Below are 25,967 nucleotides of genomic sequence, written 5' to 3'. Positions count from 1 at the left end.
ATTTCCCACATGTCGCCTCCCTACTTCCTTAATAATGCCTGTTTATTATAAATTCAAAGATACACAAAGGTCAACAGGAGAGTCGCCTTATAACTAATCAAAATGGGTGTTGAAACTTTTGTGCTCCAAGCCCCGTTTGTTGTTCTAAACCGCTGAAAATTCCAGGTCACTAAACATCGTCTCTTCTCATTGTTCACTTATAAATGAACTGATTGGATGGTCGGCGAGAATTCAGCTTTGATTGCTATACATGTGTAATTTCTGTTTTCCTCTCCCAGAATAAACGGATAATGATTGAGCTTGAATGTGCTCGCCAAAGGGATACGAGATGCGTAAAACCTCACGCAAAATTCACAAGGGAAACGGCGCCTCCATTTCAGCATGCAGTCAAATACACCGAGCGTATTTGGGTCTCCAAAAAGACCCTATCTCTGACACAGAGGTAATGGTAATGGAATTTTCGGGGCCATTCCGCACAGGGACCAATGTTGCCGATTGCTTTCACAAAGCAGAAACGCTATTTTAAATAGTGGAATCTCAGCGTTCCGCATACCTTAATTTGTAGTGGAATCCAGTAGCGTTTCATTCGTTCCCCACAGGTTTCCGGTCTCGCAGGAATCGCTAGAAAGGAAGCGATTTTTTTTCTGTGCTTGTTCCCGCCCCTGGCCGTCAATCAAATGGAACAGCCAATGGGTGGCTGTTATCATGCTCCTGAAAAGCCCCTTTTCCCATTAAGCACAGGTTAAAAAAACCCAAACACACATGTTGCAACGAATATGCATTGATTCGTTGCAACAGAGAGACCCATCTAGCTGGCGTGTGAGCTGGCGATTCATTGTTACCACGCTCCCCTGAATGGAAAAAAAATCCCCCCCCCCGCATGGGCGTGATTTTTTGGCCAAAATTAAAGGGAACTGGCGAACAGGGGGCTGTGTTGTGCTTGGGGACTTAGGGGAGCTTTAAAGCACTTCTGTGGAGGGACTGTAGCTGGAGAAGCCTCGCTGGGTGAATGAAGCCTCGCTGGTTCGTTGCTTTCCCCGCTCCGAGGGGGAAAAAATGGCGATCGCTTCGCCGGAAGTTCGGAGGAGAGAGCCAGGGGGAGGGACTTTGTTGCAACCGCGACATTGAGAACGCACAGGTCTTTCCCGCAAGTGTTGCAGGTTGTTGGCAAGAGTGTAGCGATTTTCTGAGGGTGAATCCACTTTTCCCGATTCCCCAAAAATCGCTACAACAAAGCGATTTTGGTGCTAGTGTTGCAGGAGTGTTGCAGATTGCTCACGACGTCATGCGGAACGCAGTTTTAGTGGCGAAAACAAAATGTAAGACTAGTGCTATATTAAAGTCGTGCGGAATGGCCCTAAGTTTAACTCCCTGTTCTTGGGATGAGATAATCGCCAGCAATTCCCTTGCAGGAATGTCTCACACTTGCATGGTGACAGATGGAGGCCACAGCAAATGGTGAGGGGGGAGCCTTTGATCACTGACAGAGTTCTATTTCTCCTATGTTTTTGTGAACCACAACTGAATTCCAGGGGATTGATTGGCTGTTTTGGCAAAGAATTATCATATGGCTGTATTTGGCTGCGTGACACGGTTTACTAATGTAACAGAATTAATTTTCACTATATATTCCCACTGTCATGTAGGAAGCTCTTAGTCTGAGGAAGAGTGCTTGCACTCGAAAGCTCACACCCTGAATAAATCTTTGGTCGTAAAGGTGCCACTGGACTCTGATTTTATTCTGACACAGAAGTTTAGGAAAGCAGCTGTGAACCCAGGAAAAACAAATGTACAATTGAAAACAACTTTAAAACGGCAAGATCCATGGGCATAAATAGATACATATCGAATTTTGTTTGTGCATGTGTTCGATCGTCGAACAGAGTGCGTTTGAAAGACAGTTGTGAGCCGGTTTGATCTATCGGTGGCAAATGAAAATCTGCCAAAGAGCTTTGCACACTGCGTATTTGTAAAACTCTTGCAAATCGTTGCCCACCAAAGCAGATTGACAGGCATTAATTACAGAGCAGTTAGGCTAACACCAAAGGGTAGGATTTTTTTAAAAGACTGCATTTATTCATGACTGATCCGTATAATTTAAGACTGATTTGACTGAATCCTAGAGTGGGAAGGGGCCATGCAGGCCATCCAGACCAACCCCCTGCTCAATGAGGGATCAGCCTCAAGCATACAGGAGAAGGATCTGTCCAGCCGCTGCTTGAAAACCGCCAGTGAGGGGGAGCTCCCCATCTCCTTAGGCAGCCCCTTCCACTGCTGAACTAGAATCACAGAATACTAGAGTGGGAAGGGGCCATGCAGGCCATCCAGACCAACCCCCTGCTCAATGAGGGATCAGCCTCAAGCATACAGGAGAAGGATCTGTCCAGCCGCTGCTTGAAAACCGCCAGTGAGGGGGAGCTCCCCACCTCCTTAGGCAGCCCCTTCCACTGCTGAAGTACTTGAACTGTGAACATTTCCCCCATATCTAGCTGATATCGTTCTACATGTAGTTTAAACCCATTACTGCAGGTCCTATCCTCTGCTACCAACAGAAACAGGCACCTTGCCCCCTGCAAATGATCAATTTTCATCTACTTAAGTAGAGCCATCCTGTCCCCTCTCAGCTTCTTCAAGTTGAACCTTCCCAAGTCCCTCAGCCTTTCCTCACACGGCTCGGTCCCCAGCCCCCAGATCATCCTCATCAGTCTCCTCTGCCCCCTCTCCATTTTGTCCACATCCTTTTTGAAGTGACTGCATTGTTCCCTTGCCATATCAACAAAAAGTTATTGGGTTTTAAAAGCATTTGAATAGCAAACTAATGTTCTAACAATGTATTGCCATGATCGAAATCTCAACTTTAAAAAAAAGTGTCTGGTTCTTTTCATTGCAGAGTTACAAGGGGAAATGTGCTGAATACAAACTATTATAAGTGTTCCTAGAGTGTTCAAAGTGTTCCACAGAACTGGCTGTGTTGAGATACCGCAGAAGCCATCAGTTTATCTATGGCTGGCAAATACCCCACCCCGACAATGTGATTTCATGCTCTCATGCTCCTGTCCCTTCTCTCACACAATGATTAAAGCCTTCCTGTTTCGGGATGTCTTGGCAAACTGGAGTCTGTGTTTTTCCCCCCACAACCCAGGATTCTGCATTAAGACTGTGCAAAAGGAAGTGCATTCAAAATTGCAAGTCGTTTCCCTAGAATGTTTTTACCAGAACGTGAAAACCAGTTTGGAAGCTCGGGTAACAGGACCAGCAGCCTTCCAATACAGTCCAAAATGGAGTTATGCTCTTTTAAATCCATAGCAGTCAATGGACTAAGAAGGGCATATGGCCGTTTAGAGGGCATTGTTAGTCACAGCTAGAAGGGAGCAATACACCTAGCATCAGAGCTAAAGTATCAACAGTTAGCATTAAAATTAATGTATCAAGTAGTGTATTAAAATAACTCTCAATTACATATTCTTTTTCACTTTATAATAAACAGATAGGTCTTCAAGGCAGGCGGTCTGTTGAGAGGCTTAGTGTGGGCAGCAAGCTAGACACAGGAGCACCATGGTAACTTCACATGGGCTCTGTGCTTGGTGTCTCATCCTAAAACACACCCTAAAGCCCTGAGTAGAGATGGACTGGGGGAACCCGGCAGAATTTTCTGCACAGCCACAGGAAAAGGGAGAGGATATAAATCAATAGATAATTAATGAACAGTTCATCTCAACAGTGAATATCTGAAATGTCAGCAGAAGTGTAGATCTTCACAACTATCCTTAGCTCACCCCATATTTTACCAATCAAGTCCAGGACTTACTCCTGCGTAGGCTTGCCATTTGTCAGCTGAAAGCAGGAAAAATCCCATAGCTGCTCTCTCTAATGGGAGGAGAAGAATAAAAAATGGGAGGAGGGTAGTGGCATCAAAGTTGGCACTCTAGGAATTTCCCTTAGTCTCTATGGTTTTTACCATAGAGATAGATTAAAATTCCTAGAGTGTTGTCAGGAACTGATATCACTTTCTTCTGACATCCCAAAAATCTTTCAATATTTTAGACCTTACTCCTGTGCTATAGTTTCCAATGTATTTTCCCTTTTCCATACAGAGTCTCAGACAGACACCATATCTGGGATGGAGTACATATAGCAGCCTACCCAAAGCACAGAAGAAACTTGTTACAGAACGTCTGTTCCACTTAATATTTCTGGCAAGGCCTTGGAGGAGGAGCGTGTCTCACAGCTTAAGTGCCACTCAGCGCTTAACACCCACTCAGGGCAGCTGTCCCGCCCCTGAGTGCCTCCTCCTCCAACCAGCTTGCCTGTCTGTCCAGCGGCCAGCCAATCGCCTTCCGTCCCCTACCCCCTTCCACCCTCCACTTCCCTCTGAGGCTGCAAGGCTGCAGATCACAATAAAATAGAATAAAATCCAATAAATATTTTAAAGTTTATCCATTCTAAAAATGCTCTGCCGTTCTGCCGTTTCGTTCCAATCACCATCACCTAGCTGGCAATTTTCTGCCCTTTGAGTGCTAGTGGGCTGGGGTGGGGGAGCCTACGACGGAGGAAAAGAAAGGCAGGGGACAGGGAGGGAAGCCCAATGTAATTCCGTGCCACAGTGGCCTCACCAGATGGCCTGGTGGACAAGCTTCATTCTACACGCCCTGGAAAAAGTTGACAATTCAGGATCTCTATTGGCAGCTCATTCCACCAGGCAGGAGCGAAGACCAAGAAGGACCCAGCTGTGGTCAAGGCCAGCCAGACCTCTCTTGGTCCATATCTTGAACCCGCCTTCCCAAACACACAGCTGAATGTCTATTTAAACCACCGGGGAGAGCTTCGGCTCAGCCCACCCTTGAAGCCGACAGGATTCCAATGACCTGCCTTGGAAGCTGAGGGCGGCAGGAGAAACAGACTGGAGCGACGGTCCGAGCCCAGCCAAAACGAAACAAACTCACCGCATTTCATCATCCCGACTTCGTAACATTTCTGGAGCCGGCAAGCTTGGCAGCTCTTCCGCCTGTTCTTATCTATCGTGCACTGATTTGTGGCTGGACAAATATAATCGTTGTGCCCTGCAAAGAGACATTTTTAAAAGTTACCAAAAAAATCCCTGTGATCAAAGAGGCTCAACCGGGAAATGCATTTTGTATGGCAATCCGGCAGTTCTTAAGCTGTGAAGAAGAAGAAGAAGGAGGAGAAGAAGGAGGAGGAGGAGGAGGAGGAGGAGGAGAAGGAGGAGGAGGAGGAGAAGGAGAAGAAGGAGAAGAAGGAGAAGGAGGAGAAGGAGGAGGAGGAGGAGGAGGAGGAGGAGGAGGAGAAGGAGGAGGAGGAGGAGAAGAAGGAGAAGAAGGAGAAGAAGGAGAAGGAGGAGAAGAAGGAGGAGGAGGAGGAGGAGGAGGAGAAGGAGGAGGAGGAGGAGAAGGAGAAGAAGGAGAAGAAGGAGAAGAAGGAGAAGGAGGAGGAGAAGGAAGAGGAGGAGGAGAAGGAGAAGAAGGAGAAGAAGGAGAAGGAGGAGGAGGAGGAGGAGGAGGAGGAGGAGGAGGAGGAGAAGGAGAAGAAGGAGAAGGAGGAGAAGGAGGAGAAGGAGAAGGAGAAGGAGAAGGAGAAGGAGAAGGAGAAGGAGAAGGAGAAGGAGAAGGAGAAGAAGAAGAAGAAGAGTTGGTTCTTATATGCCGCTTTTCTCTACCCGAAGGAGGCTCAAAGCGGCTTACAGTCGCCTTCCCTTTCCTCTCCCCACAACAGACACCCTGTGAGGGAGGGGAGGCTGAGCGAGCCCTGATATTACTGAAGAAGAAAAGGAAGAGTTGGTTCTTATATGCCACTTTTCTCTATGCGAAGGAGTCTCAAAACAACTTCCAATCGCCTTCCCTTTCCTCTCCCCTCAACAGACACCCTGTGGGGTGGGTGAGGCTGAGAGAGCCCTGATATTCCTGCTCAGCCAGAACAGCTTTATCAGTGCTGTGGAGCCCAAGGTCACCCAGCTGGTTGCATGTGGGGGAGCGCAGAATTGAACCCGGCTCGCCACATTGGAAGTCCGCACTCCTAACCACTACACCAATCTGGGATGACCACCCATGCTGGCTTGTTCTTAGAGGCATCCCCACGCCCCTGCTTCCTGACCATTCAAACGCAATGAGGAATGCTTCTAAATTTAGGCTCTGCATCCACACGCTGATGCAGCTGCACTGAATGTGCCGAGGATGACCCTGTGTAGTCCTTGAGTACGTACAGATTCCCTCTGCTATCAAGGCGTCAGCGGTTCCAGGACTCAGCATTGACCCTGAACAGGCTTATGTTGATCTTCAGATACAGGACAGGATGGGGTGTCCTATTGCAAGAACAGCCATGCTGGATCAGACCGTCTGGTCCAGTATCCTGTTCCACGCAGGGGCCAACCAGTTCCTCCGGAGGTTTAACAACACAGGGAACAAAGTGCTGAGACTTTCATAGAATCCTAGAGTTGGAAGGGGCCATAGAGGCCACCTAGTCCAACCCCCTGCTCAACACAGGATCAGCCCTAAGCATCCTAAAGCATCCAAGAAAAGTGTGTATCCAGCCTTTGCTTGAAAACTGCCAGTGAGGGGGAGCTCACCACCTCCTTAGGCAGCCTATTCCACTGCTGAACTAACCTGACTGTGAATTTTTTTTTCCTGATATCTAGCCTATATCATTGTACTTGAGGTTCAAACCCATTACTGCGTGTCCTCTCCTCTGCAGCCAGCAGAAACAGCATCCTGCCCTGCTCCAAGTGACAACCTTTCAAATACATAAAGAGGGCTATCATGTCCCCTCTCAACTTCCTTTTCTCCAGGTTGAACATTCCCAAGTCCCTCAACCTATCTTTCCCCTGATGCTGCCTCCGGTCGCTGGCATCCAGAGGATGACTGCCTCTGAAGGTGGAGGTTCCGTTTAGTCCCGGAGAGAATCCGAATCGCACGGAACGGGAAGGGCCCTCCAGTTAAACAAGTATTTATTTAATTAATTCATTGGTATTAATTAGTTTAGAAGAAGAAGAAGAGTTGGTTCTTCTATGCCACTTTTCCCTACCCGAAGGAGTCTCAGAGCGGCTTACATTCTCCTTCCCTTTCCTCTCCCCACAACAGACACCCTGTGAGAGAGGAGAGGCTGAGAGAGCCCTGAGATTACTGAAGGAGAAGAAGAAGAGTTGGTTCTTATATGCCGCTTTTTACTACCCGAAGAAGTCTCAAAGCGGTTTCCAAATTGCCTTCCCTTCCTCTCCCCACGGAGAGGAAGGAAAGAACCACGCCTTGAACTTTTCGGAAGGAGTGCGGGATGGGGAGAGAGAAACAATCAATAAAAAGGCTGTAACGTATTTGGGACCTCTGTGAAATGCTCGGCACCTTCCTTCATATTAAATCGACTACAAACATGTCTGGAACAAGGTAAATTTGCAGGAATTAAGGAGCTGCGTGGGAGGCCCCGGGGGCCAAGGAAGGCAGTCATTTCTCCTTCTTCCACCCCCCCATCTGTAATTGTAGGGAAAGCAGCAGCTGTTTTGCAGCTGATTTGTCTTTTCTATTTTTTTTTTTTTTTACTGGAAGTCGAGCTGGATCAGAAATCATTGCAAACATTTCATAATGAGCGAAAAAGATGTTTTCCTTGCAGACGGCACTGGTAGAGAGTTCAAACCTTCCTCTGCAGTTTAGGCAGATTGTTTTTCTTTGTTTGTGTGTGCGCCTTTGTGCGTTTTGGAGCTAGGCTTGGCCGTCATGCAGAAAACTGGAAGGAAACCAAATTCAGAGCTGGTCTATAAAGAGAGCTTTCCTCATGGGGGAGAGTAACTCTACGGAGAATGTCCCTCCTTCTGTAGCAACCTCCGTGCCTACCCGTTGCCATCCTCCAGGCAGCGGCTGGAGATCTCGATGCTGATCCTGCGTTGAGCAGGGGGCGGGACTAGATGGCCTGTATGGCCCCTTCCAACTCTAGGATTCTGTGATTTCCCACTGCCCCAAGAGGAGAGCCAGCTTCTAATCTGGCAAACCTTTTATCAGATGAATCTGTTTTCCCAAATTGCTGTGTGATTTAGTTTTTCTCAAAGCTGAGCTTTGTAGTGCCAGATGCAGATTCCACAATCTGCCCTGAAGGCTGTTGGTATCAAAGTTCCCCTGGAAAAAAGATAATGCTGTCGTGCCACGAAGTCTCTTCGCAGATGTCACGGCCTTCAAACAGGTCGTGTTGCCTCGGTCCATCGGGAAGCGTAGGTGACCAAGCCGCATGCCAGGTTAATGTTTCCCCTCTCCTGGGTAACGTGCGTGTCTCCTATCCAGATTCGAGAGGATTTTTATAGAAGGCAATCCCAAAGTTGCCCCTTCCTTGAGAGTAACGCTCATTTTGTGGCAGTTTTCCAAGCAGAACTGACAGACTGCATACGTCTCTTCTCCTCTCGGATCGTTCCCATGAAATCATTCTTAGGGTAGTCAAGTTCTGTGTCGGCCTGTTCACTAAGAAAGCGTGGAATCGCGGTTGAGAGCAGGGCCCTCCAATCTGGAGAACCAGGTTTGATTCCCCACTCCTCCTCCGCATGCAGCCAGCTGGGCGACCTTGGGCTAAGCAGTTCTCTTAGAGCTGTTCTCACAGAGCAGTTCTCTCAGAGCCCCCAGTCCCATTTTCCTCACAGGGCGTCTGTTGTGGGGAGAGGAAGGGAAAGGGGTTTGTAAGCCGCTTTGGTTCTCCTTTGGGTGCCGAAAAGGGGGGTATAGAAAGCCAGCTGTTCTCTCTTCTATTTATTTACTTTTTGCTATCAAGTTGTAGCGGACAAGGTGACCCTGCAGGGTGTTTTTGAGGCAAGAGATGTCCCAAAGTGACCAGGGCTGACCCTGCCTAGCTTCTAAGACCTGGTTAGCTGGGCTATTCAAGTCAGGGCAAAATCTAGAATGAGTTATGCATATAATCATGGAAGCTAGATGAATGAAGTTATGAATTTTTTAATTGTACAGATGCATTTTATTTTATGCCAATGACTTTTTGTTGGCTGATATAAAATCATAATAGTCATGCAAATTGATATTTGGGAGTAAGAGCCCTGATTGATATTTAGGGTTACCAGACCTCCTGGTTAGAGCAGGGGATCTCTGCTGAAAGGCCCCACTTTCCCACCATTGATTAGCTAACCGGCAATGGGAGAGACTTACTTTGAAAAAGATGCCTACATCGCTGCCCACCTGACCTAGAAGTGACATCGTCACATCCGAGACGATGGGGTGACACTCTAGTATATGAGCAAAAACTCTATGGTAGAAGCCAAATGCATCATAGAGTTTTTTTCCCAAATACCAGAGTGTCACCCCAACATAAAATCATAGAACCCCAGAATCCCAGATGAGATGATGTCACTTCCAAATCACATGGGGCAGTGAAATGGACACAATGCTACTTGTTGGTTGGCCCTCCCAGCAGCTCCTGGTAAACCCTCTCCCCAACCCCATGCCAGGACCTGGCAGCCCTACTGATCTCTGAATAAACATTTCCCATAAGCACCTCCTCTGCAGCTTTGATTCAACTGCATCTCCTCGAAATCTCTGCACTGGAGTGGCTTTTGTTGTTCGAGAGACTAATCTGGATCCAGTGTGGTGTAATAGTTAAAGTGTGAAAGGAAGAACTGGAAGACTTGGCTTCAAATCCCCAATTGTGCCATGGAAGCTTGCTGGGTGACCTTGGCCGGTAATGCACTCTCAGCCTAACATACCTCACAGGATAGATCAAGATGGGTAGCCATGTTCATAGAATCATAGAGTTGGAAGGGGCCATACAGGCCATAGAATCATAGAATCATAGAGTTGGAAGGGGCCATACAGGCCATAGAATCATAGAATCATAGAGTTGGAAGGGGCCATACAGGCCATAGAATCATAGAGTTGGAAGGGGACACACAGGCCATAGAATCACAGAATCACAGAATCATAGAGTTGGAAGGGGCCATACAGGTCATCTAGTCCAACCCCCTGCTCTACGCAGGATCAGCCCAAAGCATCCTAAAGCATCCAAGAAAAGTGTGTATCCAACCTTTGCTTGAAGACTGCCAGTGATGTTAATCTGTCTGTAGCTGTAGAAAAGAGCAAGAGCCCAGGACCACTTTGAAAGCTAACAATTTGTGGCAGGGTTTCAGAAGACATGAGCTACGACTCATTTTTTACCCCCAAATATTGTTAGCCTCGAAGGAGCCACCTACCTCACAAGGCTGTTGTGACGATCTAATGGAGGAGAGGAAAGTGATGCCAGCTGCTTTGGGCCCCCGTTGGGAGAAAGGCAGCACATAAACAAAGGAAATAGATCAGCAAGTTCTCAACCGCCCTAATGCCGTGACCCTTACAGCACGGGCAGCAGTGGCACACACGCACATGCATCCATGCGCAGACACGGACACTGAGTCATGCGCCGCCGCTCCTGCTCACCATGACGCTGGCCTCCTCCGCGCAGCCTTGGTGAGCTTTGAGGCAGAACGGAGGAAGCCAGCGCCATCCCACCGCCACGACCCCCGGGGAAACCCCTCGAGGGGCCGTGACCCCCCACGTTGAGAACCACTGAAATAGATAAATAATCTTAGAATTACCCTTCTCCAACATGCAGCGCCGTCTTAAATCTTTCTTTTGAAAAATCCACATCCTACCTTGAATGCTTCTTTTGAAGAAGGCTTTGCACCCTTCGCACGACCAGACGCCATAATGATAGCCTGATGCGTAGTCGCTGCACACGGCGCAGAAGTGCGCGTCCCGTTTCGAGCCCGGGCTGTTGGTCATGGGGCTTGTGCAGTCATTGCCGCTGGGCTTCCTCTTCAGGGTCTCTCTGAGGGAAGAGGTGCAGGTCAGTTACCAAAAATAGGAATACGGAACTCCTACGCCAGCTCTTCTGTGGTCTTCACCGCAAAAATCCCTACGGTTTACGGCACTTTCTCAAACAGGGTTTTGTGAGACCCTGGGGTTTCTTGACCAACCTGGAACCTCATTCCCTTGGGATCCTCTGTTCTGGGTTAGATCCCGCATAGGTGGGAGTTAATTAATTTTTATATATATATTATTTTTTAACTTAAACATTTATTGGGTGATATGAACATAAATAAGGACTCTCTGGAGAAGAGCCTAATGCCTACACCAGGTAGGGCCCAAGGCCAAGAAGCCTATTAGAATTCGCAGAGCATAAGGAGTTAGATGGTCCTTCAGATACATATTTACAAATGTTGTTGTTGTTAGGTGCGAAGTCGTGTCCAACCCATCGCGGCCCCATGGACAATGATCCTCCAGGCCTTCCTGTCCTCTACCATTCCCCGAGTCCATTTAAGTTATCAGCATATATATGTATGCATACCTACATTATCTTGTCTGTTTTTCTAGCTAATATAATCCACTCCGAAGCCTCAGGGGAAGGCAGAATGATGTAAGAATAAATAAATAAGTAAAATAAAGCAAGTTGTCCCTGACTGCCACTCGCTGCTTGCCACCATCCCCTCTCCCCTGACTACACTGGTCAGAAGCCGTAGCACATAGCATTCCTTCTCTCATTCTCTGGACATATTGAAACTAGGAATGCTGCAAGTTTTGCCACAAAGAGGCTCGATGCTTGAAATTTTTGCATTCAAAAGGTTCGTTCAGATGCCCATAGATGCCCTTATCTGTTCACTTTGCATTGAGTAATAAAATATGTTTGCTTTCTTTCGCACCATCGGCCTTGGCCTTTTGACCTCTTGCACTGAGTGCTCGTCCAACTGTGCATGCACAAGGACATCGCCCATTCAGCCTGATCAGCGACCATGCGTGCAACTGGGGTGGTGGAAGGTGCCGGCAAGTCGCTGCCGATTTATGATGACCCCAGAAGGTTTTCAAGGCAAGGGAGGGGCCTGCCTCTGCATAGCAACCCTGGACATATTTGGCGGTCTCCCACTAAGAGCCTCTTGTGGCGCAGAGTGGTAAGGCAGCAGAGATGCTGTCTGAAGCTGTGTCCATGAGGCTGGGAGTTCAATCCCAGCAGCCGGCTCAAGGTTGACTCAGTAAACGCTGGCAGGGGCTCATGGGATTTGTAGTCCCTGAACATCTGGAGGACCACAGGTTGACTACCCCTGCTCTAAGGCATGTTACTCCACTGAGATCTTTGTCCTCCCCAGGCTCCAGCCCCCAAAATCAGGGACTTTCCCATTCTGGAGCTGGAAACCCGGCCCCCTTATCTCCTACCACCTTAGTACCATATAAGCTTTTGTGTGCCTGAAGAAATGTGCATGCACACAAAAGCTTATACCCAGAATTAAACTTTGTTGGTTTTAAAGGTGCCCCGGGACTCAAATTTTTCCCCCCTGTTATGTTGTGCTACTAAGACTTGTGCTTCTGCTACATGATAGGATGTTAAGTGAACAGTAAAAAAAATAGTGTTGTTCTCTTTGAATTATTGCCAGATGCATTCTGAGTTTTGCCCCCCAGAATCCGTGAACTGAGGTTACCCTTGCCCAAACAGGAGCTCCACACGTGCAACGCAATTCATGTGAAACTCCGGATGGGGACGATTCCATCCAACAAGAGAGGCTAAAATTGAGGCTGGGGTGACAACTCATCTCCCGGTGACAGAGAGCGGTAATCCTGGAGAAAATGGCTGCTTTCAAAGGCGGAGTCTATGGCATTACATCCCACTGAAGACCCTCCCCTGCCCCAAGCCCCACCCCCTCAGGCTCCACCCCCAAATTATCCAGGTATTTCTCAACCCGAAACTGACAAACCTAAGAGAGGCATAATCAGAAGGTGTTCTTGTTCTTGCCCTGCACACGTGCGCTTCAGTAAATCCCCTTCTGACTCCAGGGAAGTTTTTGTATATCGCCTTTATAAAAACAAAATCCTCTATAATTTTTTTTTAATGGCCTTCTGCCCATTTAATCAAGGAAAGGGAGCCTTTGGCAACCGAGTCCGTCCTCTCTCCCGCTGCTGAACTTTCATTTAAGTTATAATTCATGAATTTTCAATGCCACAATCATTGTTTCCATGGCAATACATTAATGTCACGAACGCAGCGTTAAGGCGCAACCATAAAACGAAACAGAAGGGAGACACGGGACGGCAAAAGGAAAATCTTCTTGTGCGACTAAGAGACCACTTCAAGATGAGACATGATTCTTCCTTGGGGAGCAGGGAACGAAGGGGGCCACCCCCCATCAAATCTCCCCAGGAATCAGCCTATGCCAGTGAGCAAAGGGAGTTTTAAAAACTGCTTTTCTCTCAAATATAGATCTGTTTCCACCGCAAGCCCCACAGGTAGAGGAATCCCAAAATGATGGAACGGGCTGGACCATCTCAAAATGCACCCAAGGTAGCTTATTGCATTTTTGAACTCTCCTTTATCCCACACTGGATTTCCTCTCAACAGGAATCTGGAACGACAGACACAACGCTAGGCTATAGGCCTTCTCCCTGAGGTTCAAGTTTTCCACTCTCATAGAATCCTAGAGTCGGAGGGCACCTCCAGGGTCTTCTAGTCCAACCTCCTGCAGAATGCAGGCAATTCACAACCACCGGCCCACCCACAGTGACCCCAATTCCATGCCCAGATGATGCCCCCCCCCCAAAAAAAAGCCAGAGTCCCTGGCCAGTCTGGCCTGGAGGAAATTTTCCTCCCAACCCCAAAGTGGTGCCTGGCTTTGCCCTGGGCATGGCAGAAAGGGCCACAGGGAAATTAAGAAAGTGGGGGAACATTCAGAAGTGGTACAGTCCGTTGTGCCTCGTGAACATTCTAACCCCTTCGATTCCGCTGGACATGCAGAAGAGGGAGATTCCAATCCCTGCCCACACCTGCCACTTACCTGCCCACAACTCCTTCCCCAGGCGGGTCGGCCACTCCCTCAAGGCAGACATTCTGTAGGGGCACCGACTGTAGAAAGTGAAGGACTTTGCACTGCCTCTTAGACACAGACTTCAGAGGGGGACTACAGAGAGCCAGAATGATACATGTCAGGACCTGTATAGACTGCTCTGGTATCATCCCTTTGCTGCTCTCAGGGAATCTTCCTTCCTTCTGGCTGCTTTCTCTTCCCCCACTCTCTCCCTCCCTCCTTCCCTCCTTCATCTTGCAGCCATGAAGAAGAAGACTTGATTTTTATGCCCTGCCTTTCACTACCCGAAGGAGTCTCAAAGCAGCTTGCAAGCACCTTCCCTTCCTCTCCCCACAGCAGCCACCCTGTGAGGTGGGTGAGGCTGAGACAGCCCTGATATTACTGAAGAAGGAGAAGAGTTGGTTCTTATATTCCGCTTTTCTCTACCTGAATGAGTCTCAAAGCAGCTTGCAAGCACCTTCCCTTTCCCCAAAACGGACACCCTGTGGAGTGGATGAGAAAGCTCGGAGAGAAATTGCTCTTAGAGAACTGCTCTCACAGGGCTGTTCCTAGTCTACAGTCCCCCGGCTGGCTGCACGTGGAGAAAGAATGGGGAATCAAACCCAGATCTTCCAGATTACAGGCTGGCCCTCTTACCCACTACACCATCCTGGCTTGTGCCTCTCTGTCCATCCTAGCACAGCTAGGCAGATTGAATGCCATCTCTGCACTACCCCACCCTGAATGGAGCTCATTTAAATAAAGGACTCATATTTCTTTACGAAAGATGAAAGCAAACTCCGTGTGGACTCCACTTCCTCAGCGGTAACCCAATGCAGATTCTTCTGTACCATTCAGCTTGGATCTACACCAGCTACCTGCTATTGATACATTGATTCATTGATTTATTGTGTGACTTCTATACTGCCCTCTCACGATCAATCGTCTCGGGGCGGTGAACACAGGCATGAGTAAACAAGCAGTATAAAAACAAAAGCCTCGTTAAAAGTCTATTAAAAATTCAAAATATCATTTGAATCATTATAAAACTGATTAAACTGCGGACCCCCTTGGGGGAGAGGGGGGAGGACGAGGGAGGCCCTACTCAGGTGTTTCCGCAGTTCTGCTGGCCTCAACCATAAGCTGGGTGGAAGAGCTCCATCTTGCAGGCCCAGTGGAACTGCTACGAATGACCTGCAACCCAGAGGAACCCATAGGCTCAATAAGGGCGCATGTGTGTGTGACAGAATTGTTGAGAACTAGTTAGTTAGTTAGTAGACAAGAGCTAGAGTCCAATAGCACCTTAAAGACTAAGAACATTTGTGGCCGGTGAGGAGGTTTTGTGAGTCATTGTTCACTTCTTCAGATACATCCTCATACGTATCTCAGATAGTATCCAAAGAAGTGAGCCGTGAGTCACGAAAGCTCCTCCCCTGCCATAAATTCTGCTAGTCTTTCAGTTGCTCCAGAGCCCATTCTGCACGCATTAGATAAATGCACTTCCAATGCGGTTTAGAAGTAGATTTTCCTGTTCTGCATAGGAAAATCCAGCTGCAAAAGCACATTGGAAGTGCATTATCCGATATGTGCAGAATGGGCCCCGGACGCTGGCTCTTTTCTCTTGCTCCAGACAGACTAACAGGGCTACTCATCTTGGAAGAGAGCAGTGACTCATAAGAGCTCCTCCCCTGCCACAAATTCTGCTGGTCTTTCATTTGCTCCTGGGCTGAGTCTGCACACAATAGATCAGGGGTAGTCAAACTGCGGCCCTCCAGATGTCCATAGACTACAATTTCCAGGAGCCCCTGCCAGCATTCGCTGGCAGGGGCTCCTGGGAATTGTAGTCCATGGACATCTGGAGGGCCGCAGTTTGACTACCCCTGCAATAGATAATGCACTTTCAATGCACTTTAGAAGCAGATTTTCCTGTTCTGCACAGGAAAATCCAGGTTCCAAAGCACATTGAAAGTGCATTATCCTATGTGTGCAGAATGGGCCCTGGACTTCTCCTACTGCAGACAGACTAACACAGCTCCCCATCTTAATCCAGTCCAATAGCTAACTAGACAGACAGGCAGGCAGGCAGGCAGGCAGGCAGACAGACAGAGACAAAGAAGTATTTTTAACCTGTGCATCGGCAGGACATGATCCACAGGTCTCGCTTCACACCACGGACTCTTTGGTTGCTCAGAGTATAAAACGGACGGCTGGCAGTGGAGCGTCAACGGCGAGATGTGCCCGGGGGCGGCCCACAGCACGCTTGGGCTCGACGTCTGCCGCAGAGAGGCGCTTTCAGAATCGCTAAAATTGCTGGGAATGTTATAGTTCATCATGGCCGGGCTGTAGAAGGCCATTGCGGAGTACTCGTGCCTGTTTTCCACGTACGAAGACGGGATGTAGATCGGGCTGTGTTCCACGGTCAGGGCAGACTGGCTGCAGCTGAAAGGAATGGAGGAGCCGAGGTCCGAGAGAGAGCTCTTCACGTCCGCTTTGCCGTGTCCCAGTTCTTGGATCGGAGGCAACTGAGAGAACTCCTTGTGGGACGGCGTGCAGAGGGACATTCTGGAGCGAGAGAGAGAGAGAGGCCGGATGCCTCCCCTTCAAGAAGTCATCCTGGAACGTTTGGCCTGGAACACAGAAATATTTATTTGTCTCATCTGCTGTCTTCATAACTGAGAGCCAGTTTGGTGTAGTGGTTAGGAGTGCGGATTTCTAATCTGGCATGCCAGATTTGAATCTGCGCTCCCCCACATGCAACCAGCTGGGTGACCTTGGGCTCGCCACGGCGCTGATAAAACTGTTCTGACAGAGCAGTGATATCAGCGCTCTCTCAGCCTCACCCACCCCACAGGGTGTCTGTTGTGGGGAGAGGAAAGGGAAGGCGACTGTAAGCCGCTTTGAGCCTCCTTCGGGTAGGGAAAAGCGGCATATAAGAACCAACTCTTCTTCTTCTTCTTCTTCTTCTTTATTTATTTATCCGGTTTATATGGCGTCCTTCCCCGGGGGACTCAGGGCGGCTACAACATCCCTAAGAAGCAAGGTTAAAACATCTTCACGTGAAAATAATTCGAATCCAACGTTTCAGACAGTTGAGAATAAAATCAAATTTGTTTCTTCGACCAATGGAGAAGAAGAGTTGGTTTTTATACCCCGCTTCTCGCAACCTGAAGGAGTCTCAAGGCGGCTTCCAATATAAAAAACCCAATTCCCCCTCGCCTTCTTGGTGATCTCTGATCAGAGGCCTTGCCATGAGGTAAAGCCAAGCCGATATCTCTCATCCAGCTGATTTTGAGGGTTGTGGGATACAAAGCCACTAGCGTTGCCAATCTCCAGGTGGTGACTGGAGATCTCCAGGGATAACAGCTGATCTCCAGAAAGCAGAGATCAGTTTACCCGATTTGGGCTGTGGACTCTCTCATCTCCAGTTTTTAGCTGTTACCTGGCTTTTTGAAAACATAAATTTTGTGTTGGTCTGAAGCAACAGAATAGGCGTCCTCAACCAGGGTTTCGTGACTAAGCTTCCCAAATGGATGGGAGTTAATTAATTTTTGCATAAATATTTTTAATTTGTTCCATTTTTTTTCCAGGTGATATGATCATATAGAGAGCCTCTTGTGGCGCAGAGTGGTAAGACAGCAGACATGCAGTCTGAAAACTCTGCCCATGAGGCTGGGAGTTCAATCCCAGCAGCCGGCTCAAGGTTGACTCAACCTTCCATCCTTCCGAGGTCGGTAAAATGAGTACCCAGCTTGCTGGGGGGTAAACTGTAATGACTGGGGAAGGCACTGGCAAACCACCCCGTACTGAGTCTGCCATGAAAACGCTGGAGGGCGTCACCCCAAGGGTCAGCCATGACTCGGTGCTCGCACAGAGGATACCTTTACCTTTTTATGACCATATAAAGGTAAAGGTAAAGGTATCCCCTGTGCAAGCACCGAGTCATGTCTGACCCTTGGGGTGACGCCCTCCAGCGTTTTCATGGCAGACTCAATACGGGGTGGTTTGCCATTCCCTTCCCCAGTCATTACCGTTTACCCCCCAGCAAGCTGGGTACTCATTTTACCGACCTCGGAAGGACGGAAGGCTGAGTCAACCTTGAGCCGGCTGCTGGGATTGAACTCCCAGCCTCATGGGCAAAGCTTTCAGGTGGCTGCCTTACCACTCTGCGCCACAAGAGGCTCTTATGACCATATATGCTCATGTTAACATGTCCCACCTCCCCAAATGGCCAAGGTTAGGCCTGGAGGGGGTGGGAAGGGGAGGGCCCCAGGTGGGCATGTATGCAGCTCTGCTTCCCAACTATATTCTGCACGATTGTGCCACTTCTGGGGTTTCTCAAAGCCTGGAGAATTTTTCAGGGGTTTCTCAAGGGTAACAAAGTTGAAATGTCTGCAACAGAACCAAGTTTGAATCCAGAAGAACCCTTTAAGACCAGTGAATTTTAATACTGGTTATAAGTTTTTGTGTATATTTGAGAGCTTAGATCCAAATTAAACTTTGTGAGTCTTAAAGGTGCCACTGGGCTTCCACCTTTGTTCTGGAAAACATAAGTGAGGGCAAAATGTCATTGTAAAAAAACAAAAAAACAACCCTTAATTCTCTGCTTCTCTCTATAACTATTTCCTGTTAGGTTCTAGGCAAGAGACATCAACAACAACACCTCCAATTTGCCCAAAACAAACACATTGCCCTAAATTTACAGGCTTTCCTCTCTGACCCCACAGAACAAGTTTTGTGGGATCCTCCAGTATTCAGGGCCCAGTTGTTGTTCCCAGGATGAGGGCAAAATAATGTAGCCGGTGGATTTTGAGCTACATCACATCCCCTTGGTGAGGTGATCAGGGCAAGACGCAGTTGGCTGCAATCACAAACTCCAGTTCATCTAGATGAGGGTTGGCCAAACTAGGTCTCTCCAGATGTCCACGGACTACAATTCCCAGCACTGGCAGGGGCTCATGGGAATTGTAGTCCATGGATATCTGGAGAACCACAGTTTGGCCACCCCTGTTCTAGATGCCTTGACCAAGATAGGACATTGTTCAGTCATAGAGGGCTCACGCAAGCTCAGTAAACATTGTGTGTGTGTGTGTGTGTGTGTGTGTGTTGGCTTGGACTTCAACTGGATTTGAAACAGAGACCCATCTCATCATCTAAATGCCCTCAGAGAATAGCCCAAACTATGGAATGGGTTTTGTAGGGTCCTCTAGAGAAAAGGACCAAATTCATTTACCTTGTTAGCATTCTGAGAGGCAGAACACAGAGGGAGGAAGCATGCTGGAAGTGTCTTCCTGAAACATAAAGAAGGAAATTAATGTAGGCTTTCTTCATCAGGGAAATTGAAACACCTCTGCTTCTTTCAAATAAATGAGTTGTGCACAGGGCACAGCTGGAGGATGGCTGGAGACCTCCAGGGGATGGCTGGAGGCCTCCTGAGATTGCAGCTGTTCTCCTGGTGAGAGAGATCAGCCCCCCTGGACCAGGGATGGCCCAACTGTGGCTCACCAGATATCCATGGACTACAATTCCCATGAGCCCCTGCCAGCACCTGCTCAGAGGGGCTCCTGGGAATTGTAGTCCATGGGGATCTGGAGAACCACTGTTTGGCCACTCCTGTCCTGGACAGTAGTGATTTATCCACGTTGCATGTGCTATAGGCCCCACAGTCCCTTCCCCCCCTCCATAGCAGAGCATGGCCAGGGGCCAGGACCAACTTCATGTGGGGTAGCCCACTTGGCCCCTGGCCACTCATTGTCACTCTCACTAAATTCCAGTCTATGTTGGTTTCAGCACAATTAACAGCAACAGTTGTGGTCTGCTAGAGCCCTGTGAATCCTTAAACGGACTCTGTTGCTACGGGTCCCGCAAATCCTTAAACCAAGCTTGCCCCTGGGGCAGATGGCTGCTTAAGAAGGCGGACTATGATCCTTCCCTTCTCCAAACCCTGCCCCTTCTTAGGCTCCTGATTCATTAATTTTTCATATTTGTTAAGATTTGTTAAACATTTATTGGGTGATACAACTATATATGGTCTTGTCGATCCACCCCACCACTCCCAAAATGGCCAATGATGGGCCTGGAGGGGGTGAGAAGGGGAGGGGCCCTGAGTGGGCGTGTCCACAGCTCTGCTTCCCAACCACGTTCTCCACAATTGCGCCACTTCTGGGGTTTCTCAAATCCTGAAGAACATTTCAGGGGGTTCTCAATGGTTAGAAGTAGAAATAGGCTACTATAACTCCTATACTACACTGGTTCTCAAACAGGTACTCAGCTCTGGGGAATGCACTCACTGAATAAAACTGTAGAAAACAGGAAATTTTAGAAGAAGAAGAAGAAGAAGAAGAAGAAGAAGAAGAAGAGGAAGAAGAAGAAGAAGAAGAAGAAGAAGAAGAAGAAGAAGAAGAAGAGTTGGTTCTTATATGCCACTTTTCTCTACCCGAAGGAGGTTCAAAGAGGCTTACAGTCGCCTTCCCATTCCTCTCCCCACAACAGACACCCTGTGGGGTGGGTGAGGCTCAGAGAGCCCTGATATCGCTGCTCGGTCAGAACAGTTTTATCAGCACCGTGGCGAGCCCAAGGTCACCCAGCTGGTTGCATGTGGGGGAGAGCAGAATCGAACCCAGCATGCCAGATTAGAAGTCCGCACTCCTAACCACCACACCAAATAATAAAACGTATATGTTTGAAAAGGAAAAGAGTTTTCTTTTTGTAAAAGGGATGGACCAGAACCAATGGGATGAAATTCATTCCCAAAAAATTCCGTCTAAACACCCGGAAGAAGTTCCTGACAGTTAGAGCGGTTCCTCAGTGGAACAGGCTTCCTCGGGAGGTGGTGGGCTCTTCATCTTTGGAGATTTTTAAGCAGAGGCTGGAGAGCCATCTGATGGAGAGGCTGATTCTGTGAAGGTTCAAGGGGGAGGCAGGTGACAGTGGATGAGCGATAGGGTTGTGAGTGCCCTACGTAGTGCAGGGGGTTGGACTAGATGACCCATGAGGTCCCTTCCAACTCTATTATTCTATGATTCTGAGAGTCTAGGATTCTATGAATACTTTGTTTTAAAAAAAAGCGATATAACAGGGACACAGAGAAGGGGAGAACATTTTTATTTAGTGATATCACTTTTTTAGAATGCCACCATTCACAAAAATTGGAGGCTGAGCTATATGGGTTGAAGGGAAGTCAAAACTAGAAATATCTTTATTTCGCTAAAGGATGGTTTGGACAGCTGTGGCCATGAGTGTTTCTTTTATTTCCCAAATCAGACTTCTATTTATTTATATTGAAGCATCTGTGCATTTTGTTCCCTCCTGCCAATTTGCCAAATATTCTGCAGTCCAAATACAGGAATTGATTGAGATTTCACAGTCCAGCAAATCACTCATCTGTCTCACCAAGCTGCATGAGAAATACATGCGCAAACCAATGGAACATGGATCATTGCACAGTTCTTCAAAAGACGTAATGACATTTCATTCAGAATTAAGCAGAAAGGGAAGAAAGGACCAACAGGGGAAGAAGAATTATATTTCTTCTCAGTTTAGTTGTTAAAGACCTAATAATACATTTTCCCCTTGGGACTGCAGAACGAATGGTTGCTGGTGTGGTGTTTACAGATACTAATTCAAATTAATAATGCCGTACATTGATAGTATTAGAATCACAGAATCACAGAATCATAGAGTTGGAAGGGGCCAGACAGGCCATCTAGTCCCACCCCCTGCTCAACGCAGGATCAGCCCTAAGCATCCTAAAGCATCCAAGAAAAGTGTGTATCCAATCTTTGCTTGAAGGGGGAGCTCACCACCTCCTTAGGCAGCCTATTCCACTGCTGAACTACTCTGACTGTGAAAAACTTTTTCCTGATATCTAGCCTATATCGTTGTACTTGAAATTTAAACCCATTACTGCGTGTCCTCTCCTCTGCAGCCAACAGAAACAGCATCCTGCCCTCCTCCAAGTGACAACCTTTCAAATACTTAAAGAGGGCTATCATGTCCCCTCTCAACCTCCTTTTCTCCAGGCTGAACATTCCCAAGTCCTTCAACCTATCTTCATAGGGCTTGGTCCCTTGGCTCCAGATCATCCTCGTCACTCTCCTCTGTACCCTTTCAATTTTATCCACGTCCTTCTTGAAGTGAGGCCTCCAGAACTGCACACAGTACTCCAGGTGTGGTCTGACCAGTGCCGTATACAATGGGACTATGACATCTTGTGATATTTTCAGTACACGGTTCCCAAATTCCCCAAGCCCTTCCAAAGGCCTTCAGTGAAAAACCCAAACCATCCAGAAACGACCAAAATCGTTCCAAAAAAACATTTGCGGGGCTGACAGCTTACGGCTGTGTTCTCCCACCCCAGTTTATGCATTTCCTCTTTACCCCATCCTTTTCTCACTTTCACCACTAGATTGAAGTGATCATCGATTGGGCGGGGGGGGGGGGGAAACAACAACAACAACCTCGAGAGCAAGCAAACATATTGAAATGAGGAGAGAAGAATGACCTCTTTCCCAGGTCCTTCTCTTTCAATCATAGTAATAATAGGTGTTAAGCTTGTAAAAACAGCTGTTCAAAACATCTGATTGTTGCATTGAAGCTCACTCAACAAATACCTAGCGAAGCCAAGTTAATTATGCCATGCAAATTTATGAAGCTGCAATTAGCATTAGCCTACTGAAGAACAAGCACAGAATTTCTGGGCAGTCGGAACCTGGGGGACGGCCGGAGCAGAATCTCTTGGCAAGAACGTATGGGCTCCATTGCCAATATGCACCTTGCTGGTGGACATCCTTGCTTGTCCCTCATTCGAGTTCTAACCAGGGCCAACTCTGCTGAAGCTACTTAGAGCCTAGTCTGCACACACAGGATAATGCACTTTCAATGTGCTTTGGCAGCTGGATTTTCCTGTGCGGAACAGGAAAATCTACTTCGAAAGTGCATTGAAAGTGCATTATCTATTGTGTGCAGACTAGGTCCAGTTCTGAGCAATCGATGCATTACAGAGAAGGAAAAGGGAGAAATCTGGAGTGGAAGTTGTCATCTTTTTGGATAGTCTTTAAATATTAAAAAAACAATAGAAACAGAGAGCTGGAGGGGGGGGAGACATCAAGTTTCATTTAGTCCAACCACCTGCAAAGGGGAGGAAATTCACAACTAGCTTCCCCCTGTAGAAGAAGAAAAGTTGCCACTTTTCTGGCACATTGGATTATTGACATTTGATTTACATCTGGAAAACAAGGGGCCGCTTAGTCCATTCTGCAAGAAATATTTACATACTGTAAATAAAAGAGTTATATAAACAAGAGGGAACGCTCTTCACGAGACGGGATTGGCTGATGTGGATGGTATGACCTACTTGAGAAGAAATGCAAGGCTTTGGTTTCCAAAAGCCCCGTGGGATTTGTTTTAATTCATAAGAATGTCAGTTTGATAGAGAGAGAGGCGTACATAACTGACCCCCCCATGCATGCAGAACAGCTGGGAACTCTGCAAAGGTTAAGAGACAGCATCAGAGTAATTCCTTGCCAGCCAGGGGATGTGAACCTAAATATACTGTTTCTACGCACCAGGAGATAAATTATTTCCTGTTTCTAGAATTTCCCCCCATCTACGTCTCCTTTATCCCCTCTATTTTTTTAAACTCTTCCAGTCAATGGAATTTGTTTCTAGAGTATGACCTCACTCTTGTGCAGCCTTTCTCAACCTTTTACTGTTGAGAAACCCCTGAAACATTCTTTAGGCTCTGAGAAACCCCAGAAGTGATGCAATCATGCAGAATACAGTTGGGAAGCATAGCTGAGGACATGCTCGCCTGGGGCCCCTCCCCTTCCTACCTCCTCCAGGCCCATCATTGGCCATTTTGGGAGGGGAGGCAGGTTAATGTTTAAAACGTTTAACACATTAAAAAAAAATAGAGAGACAACATAATTAACCCCCCCCCCCATTCGTGAAACCCTTCCAGGGTAGTCAAGAAGCCTTGTCTGGGCCTATTCTGCACACAATAGATAATGCACTTTCAATGCACTTTAGAAATAGATTATCCTGTTCTGCACAGGAAAATCCAGCTGCCAAAGCACATTGAAAGAGCATTATCCTATGTGTGCGGAATAGGCTCTAGTGTCTTACTCCTGTGTATTGAGCAAAGTTTGTGTCCAGTGGCACCTCTAAGTCTAACATAGTTTAATTCTGAGCATAAGCTTTCATGTGCATGTGCACTTCTTCAGATACAGATTGGACTCAGATCACCCCATCTGAAGAGATGTGTATGCACATGGAAGCTTATACCCAGAATTAAACTTTGTTGGACTCAAGCGTCATACAGATCTTAAGGCACTTTGTTGGACTCAAGCGTCATACAGATCTTAAGGCACTTGTGCAGGAGTAGCCAAACTATGGCTCTCCAGATGCCCATAGACTACATCCAGTGTGTAAATAGAAATGTGATGTTTATAAATGATTATGACTATGTTTTTAATATGTTGAACTGGTGCACATTATTTGTTTGTTTATTTGTTGGTTTGTTTGCGTTTACATTTGTATACCGCAACGCCCAGCAAGCGGGTTCACGGAGGTTCACAGAAAAGAAAACACAACAATAGCCAATAAAATCATATAATATTGATAATCTACTCACAGACAATCATCAGAATCATACAAAATGGCGGTATACAGCGTGACCTAAAAAAGAAAATCTCTCCCCACGCTCCGGGGCATCGGTCTTGGTGCAGATGAAATTGTGACTGGCAGATAAGAATGAACGAGGGTTCCTGGAGCAGTCTAGTACTGCCCCAGGAGCCCAGGAGGGAGGACCTGATTGCACATCCCGTCTTGTTAGCCCACCTGGCTCTCATGAGCCAATTAAGCTGGGCTCAAAGAGAGCTCCAATCTAAAAGGAACTACACCTGGTTAGCAAGACAACTGCTGACTGTAAGTCATCACAGAGTGAGGAAGGAGAGGCTGCTGACCACCTGTATTAACTTGGGGCTTCCATGGTTCTGACAATTGGGTGAGAGTTAATTAATTTATCAGGTGATATTACAATATATGGTCATTTTGACCTGTCCTCCCCTCCCAAAATGGCCAATGATTGGTCTGGAAGGGGTGGGAAGGGCAGGGGCCGTGGCCAAAACAAATCTTTGCTTCTATGGTAGTGACTGGAGTCCATAGAGGTAATCACTCTCATTTTTGCTTAATTAGGGGAGGAGACAGAGCAGAATAGGCCTGCCACAGTTCTATTTCTAGAGTTGGGGGGAGTGGAGGTGGTGGAAACACAAAGGCCTGCCCTGTTTTTGCAGTTTCTTTTTGGTGAAGAAGAGCAAACTGGTAGCAGTCCAGAGTTCAGGTATGGTTCTATTCACAAATCATCTGAAAATATTTTTGTGCTGTCACTTCCTGTGCTGTGGGTGTGGCATGTTGATGTCACTTTTGGTGATATGTGACTTCTGAAGGTGTGGCAGGAAGAAGTGACCTGCTGACATCACTCCCAGGATTTCTTGAAGCCAGAAGAATGTTTCAGGGGGGGTTCTCAACAATAAAAAGACTGAGAAAGACTGCCTATGGGGTTGTCACAAGTTGGCTGTGATTTGATTGGTCCTTCCACAGATATCCTGATCCTAATCCTAAGCAAGTCAGTGGTGGGATCCAACAAGAAGAAGAAGAAGAAGAAGAAGAAGAAGAAGAAGAGTTGGTTCTTATATGCCGCTTTTCCCTACCCGAAGGAGGCTCAAAGCGGCTTACAGTCGCCTTCCCATTCCTCTCCCCACAACAGACACCCTGTGAGGTGGGTGAGGCTGAGAGAGCCCTGAGATTCCTGCTCGGTCAGAACAGTTTTATCAGCGCCGTGGCGAGCCCAAGGTCACCCAGCTGGCTGCATGTGGGGGAGCACAGAATCGAACCCGGCATGCCAGATTAGAAGTCCGCACTCCTAACCACTACACCAAACTGGCTCTCCAAGGTATGGATTGCAGAACAATACACTGAAGCTTCATGATTCAGAGGCCAGTATCTTAACACTTTCTTAGCAATGTTTGAAGACTTCCGCTGGAGCTCTTTTTTTCCATCAAAAGAACCATGTAAGTTGCAGAAAGTCCCCTTGGGCTGGAGATACGTCTTCCAACCTAGGGTAAGATACCCCCAGTATGCTTGCCACCACCAGTGTTGAAATCTTAGCCATGATAAAGGT

General features: G+C 47.5%; 1 protein-coding gene across 3 annotated transcripts in view; it reads right to left on the bottom strand.

The window, feature by feature from the left end:
* Window positions 1-25,967, bottom strand: part of ESR2 (estrogen receptor 2) — a 76,330-nt gene that overhangs the window by 37,861 nt on the left and 12,502 nt on the right. For 2 of the 3 annotated variants that reach the window (XM_077323892.1, XM_077323890.1), the window contains exons 2-6: window positions 19,020-19,077; window positions 15,917-16,416; window positions 13,781-13,903; window positions 10,616-10,791; window positions 4,944-5,060 (exon numbers count right to left, since the gene is read on the bottom strand). In XM_077323892.1, coding sequence (XP_077180007.1) covers window positions 4,944-5,060; window positions 10,616-10,791; window positions 13,781-13,903; window positions 15,917-16,350 — 850 coding nt within the window. In that variant the 5' untranslated portion in view covers window positions 16,351-16,416; window positions 19,020-19,077. The remainder of the gene's footprint in view (window positions 1-4,943; window positions 5,061-10,615; window positions 10,792-13,780; window positions 13,904-15,916; window positions 16,417-19,019; window positions 19,078-25,967) is intronic. The other variant, XM_077323891.1, reaches the window with a different exon arrangement.

Source organism: Paroedura picta, chromosome 2, assembly GCF_049243985.1.
Source record: "Paroedura picta isolate Pp20150507F chromosome 2, Ppicta_v3.0, whole genome shotgun sequence".
In the NCBI taxonomy this organism is placed as follows: Eukaryota; Metazoa; Chordata; class Lepidosauria; order Squamata; family Gekkonidae; genus Paroedura; species Paroedura picta.
Note: the sequence above shows the minus strand (reverse complement) of the source record. Positions and strands in the feature narration are given on the sequence as shown.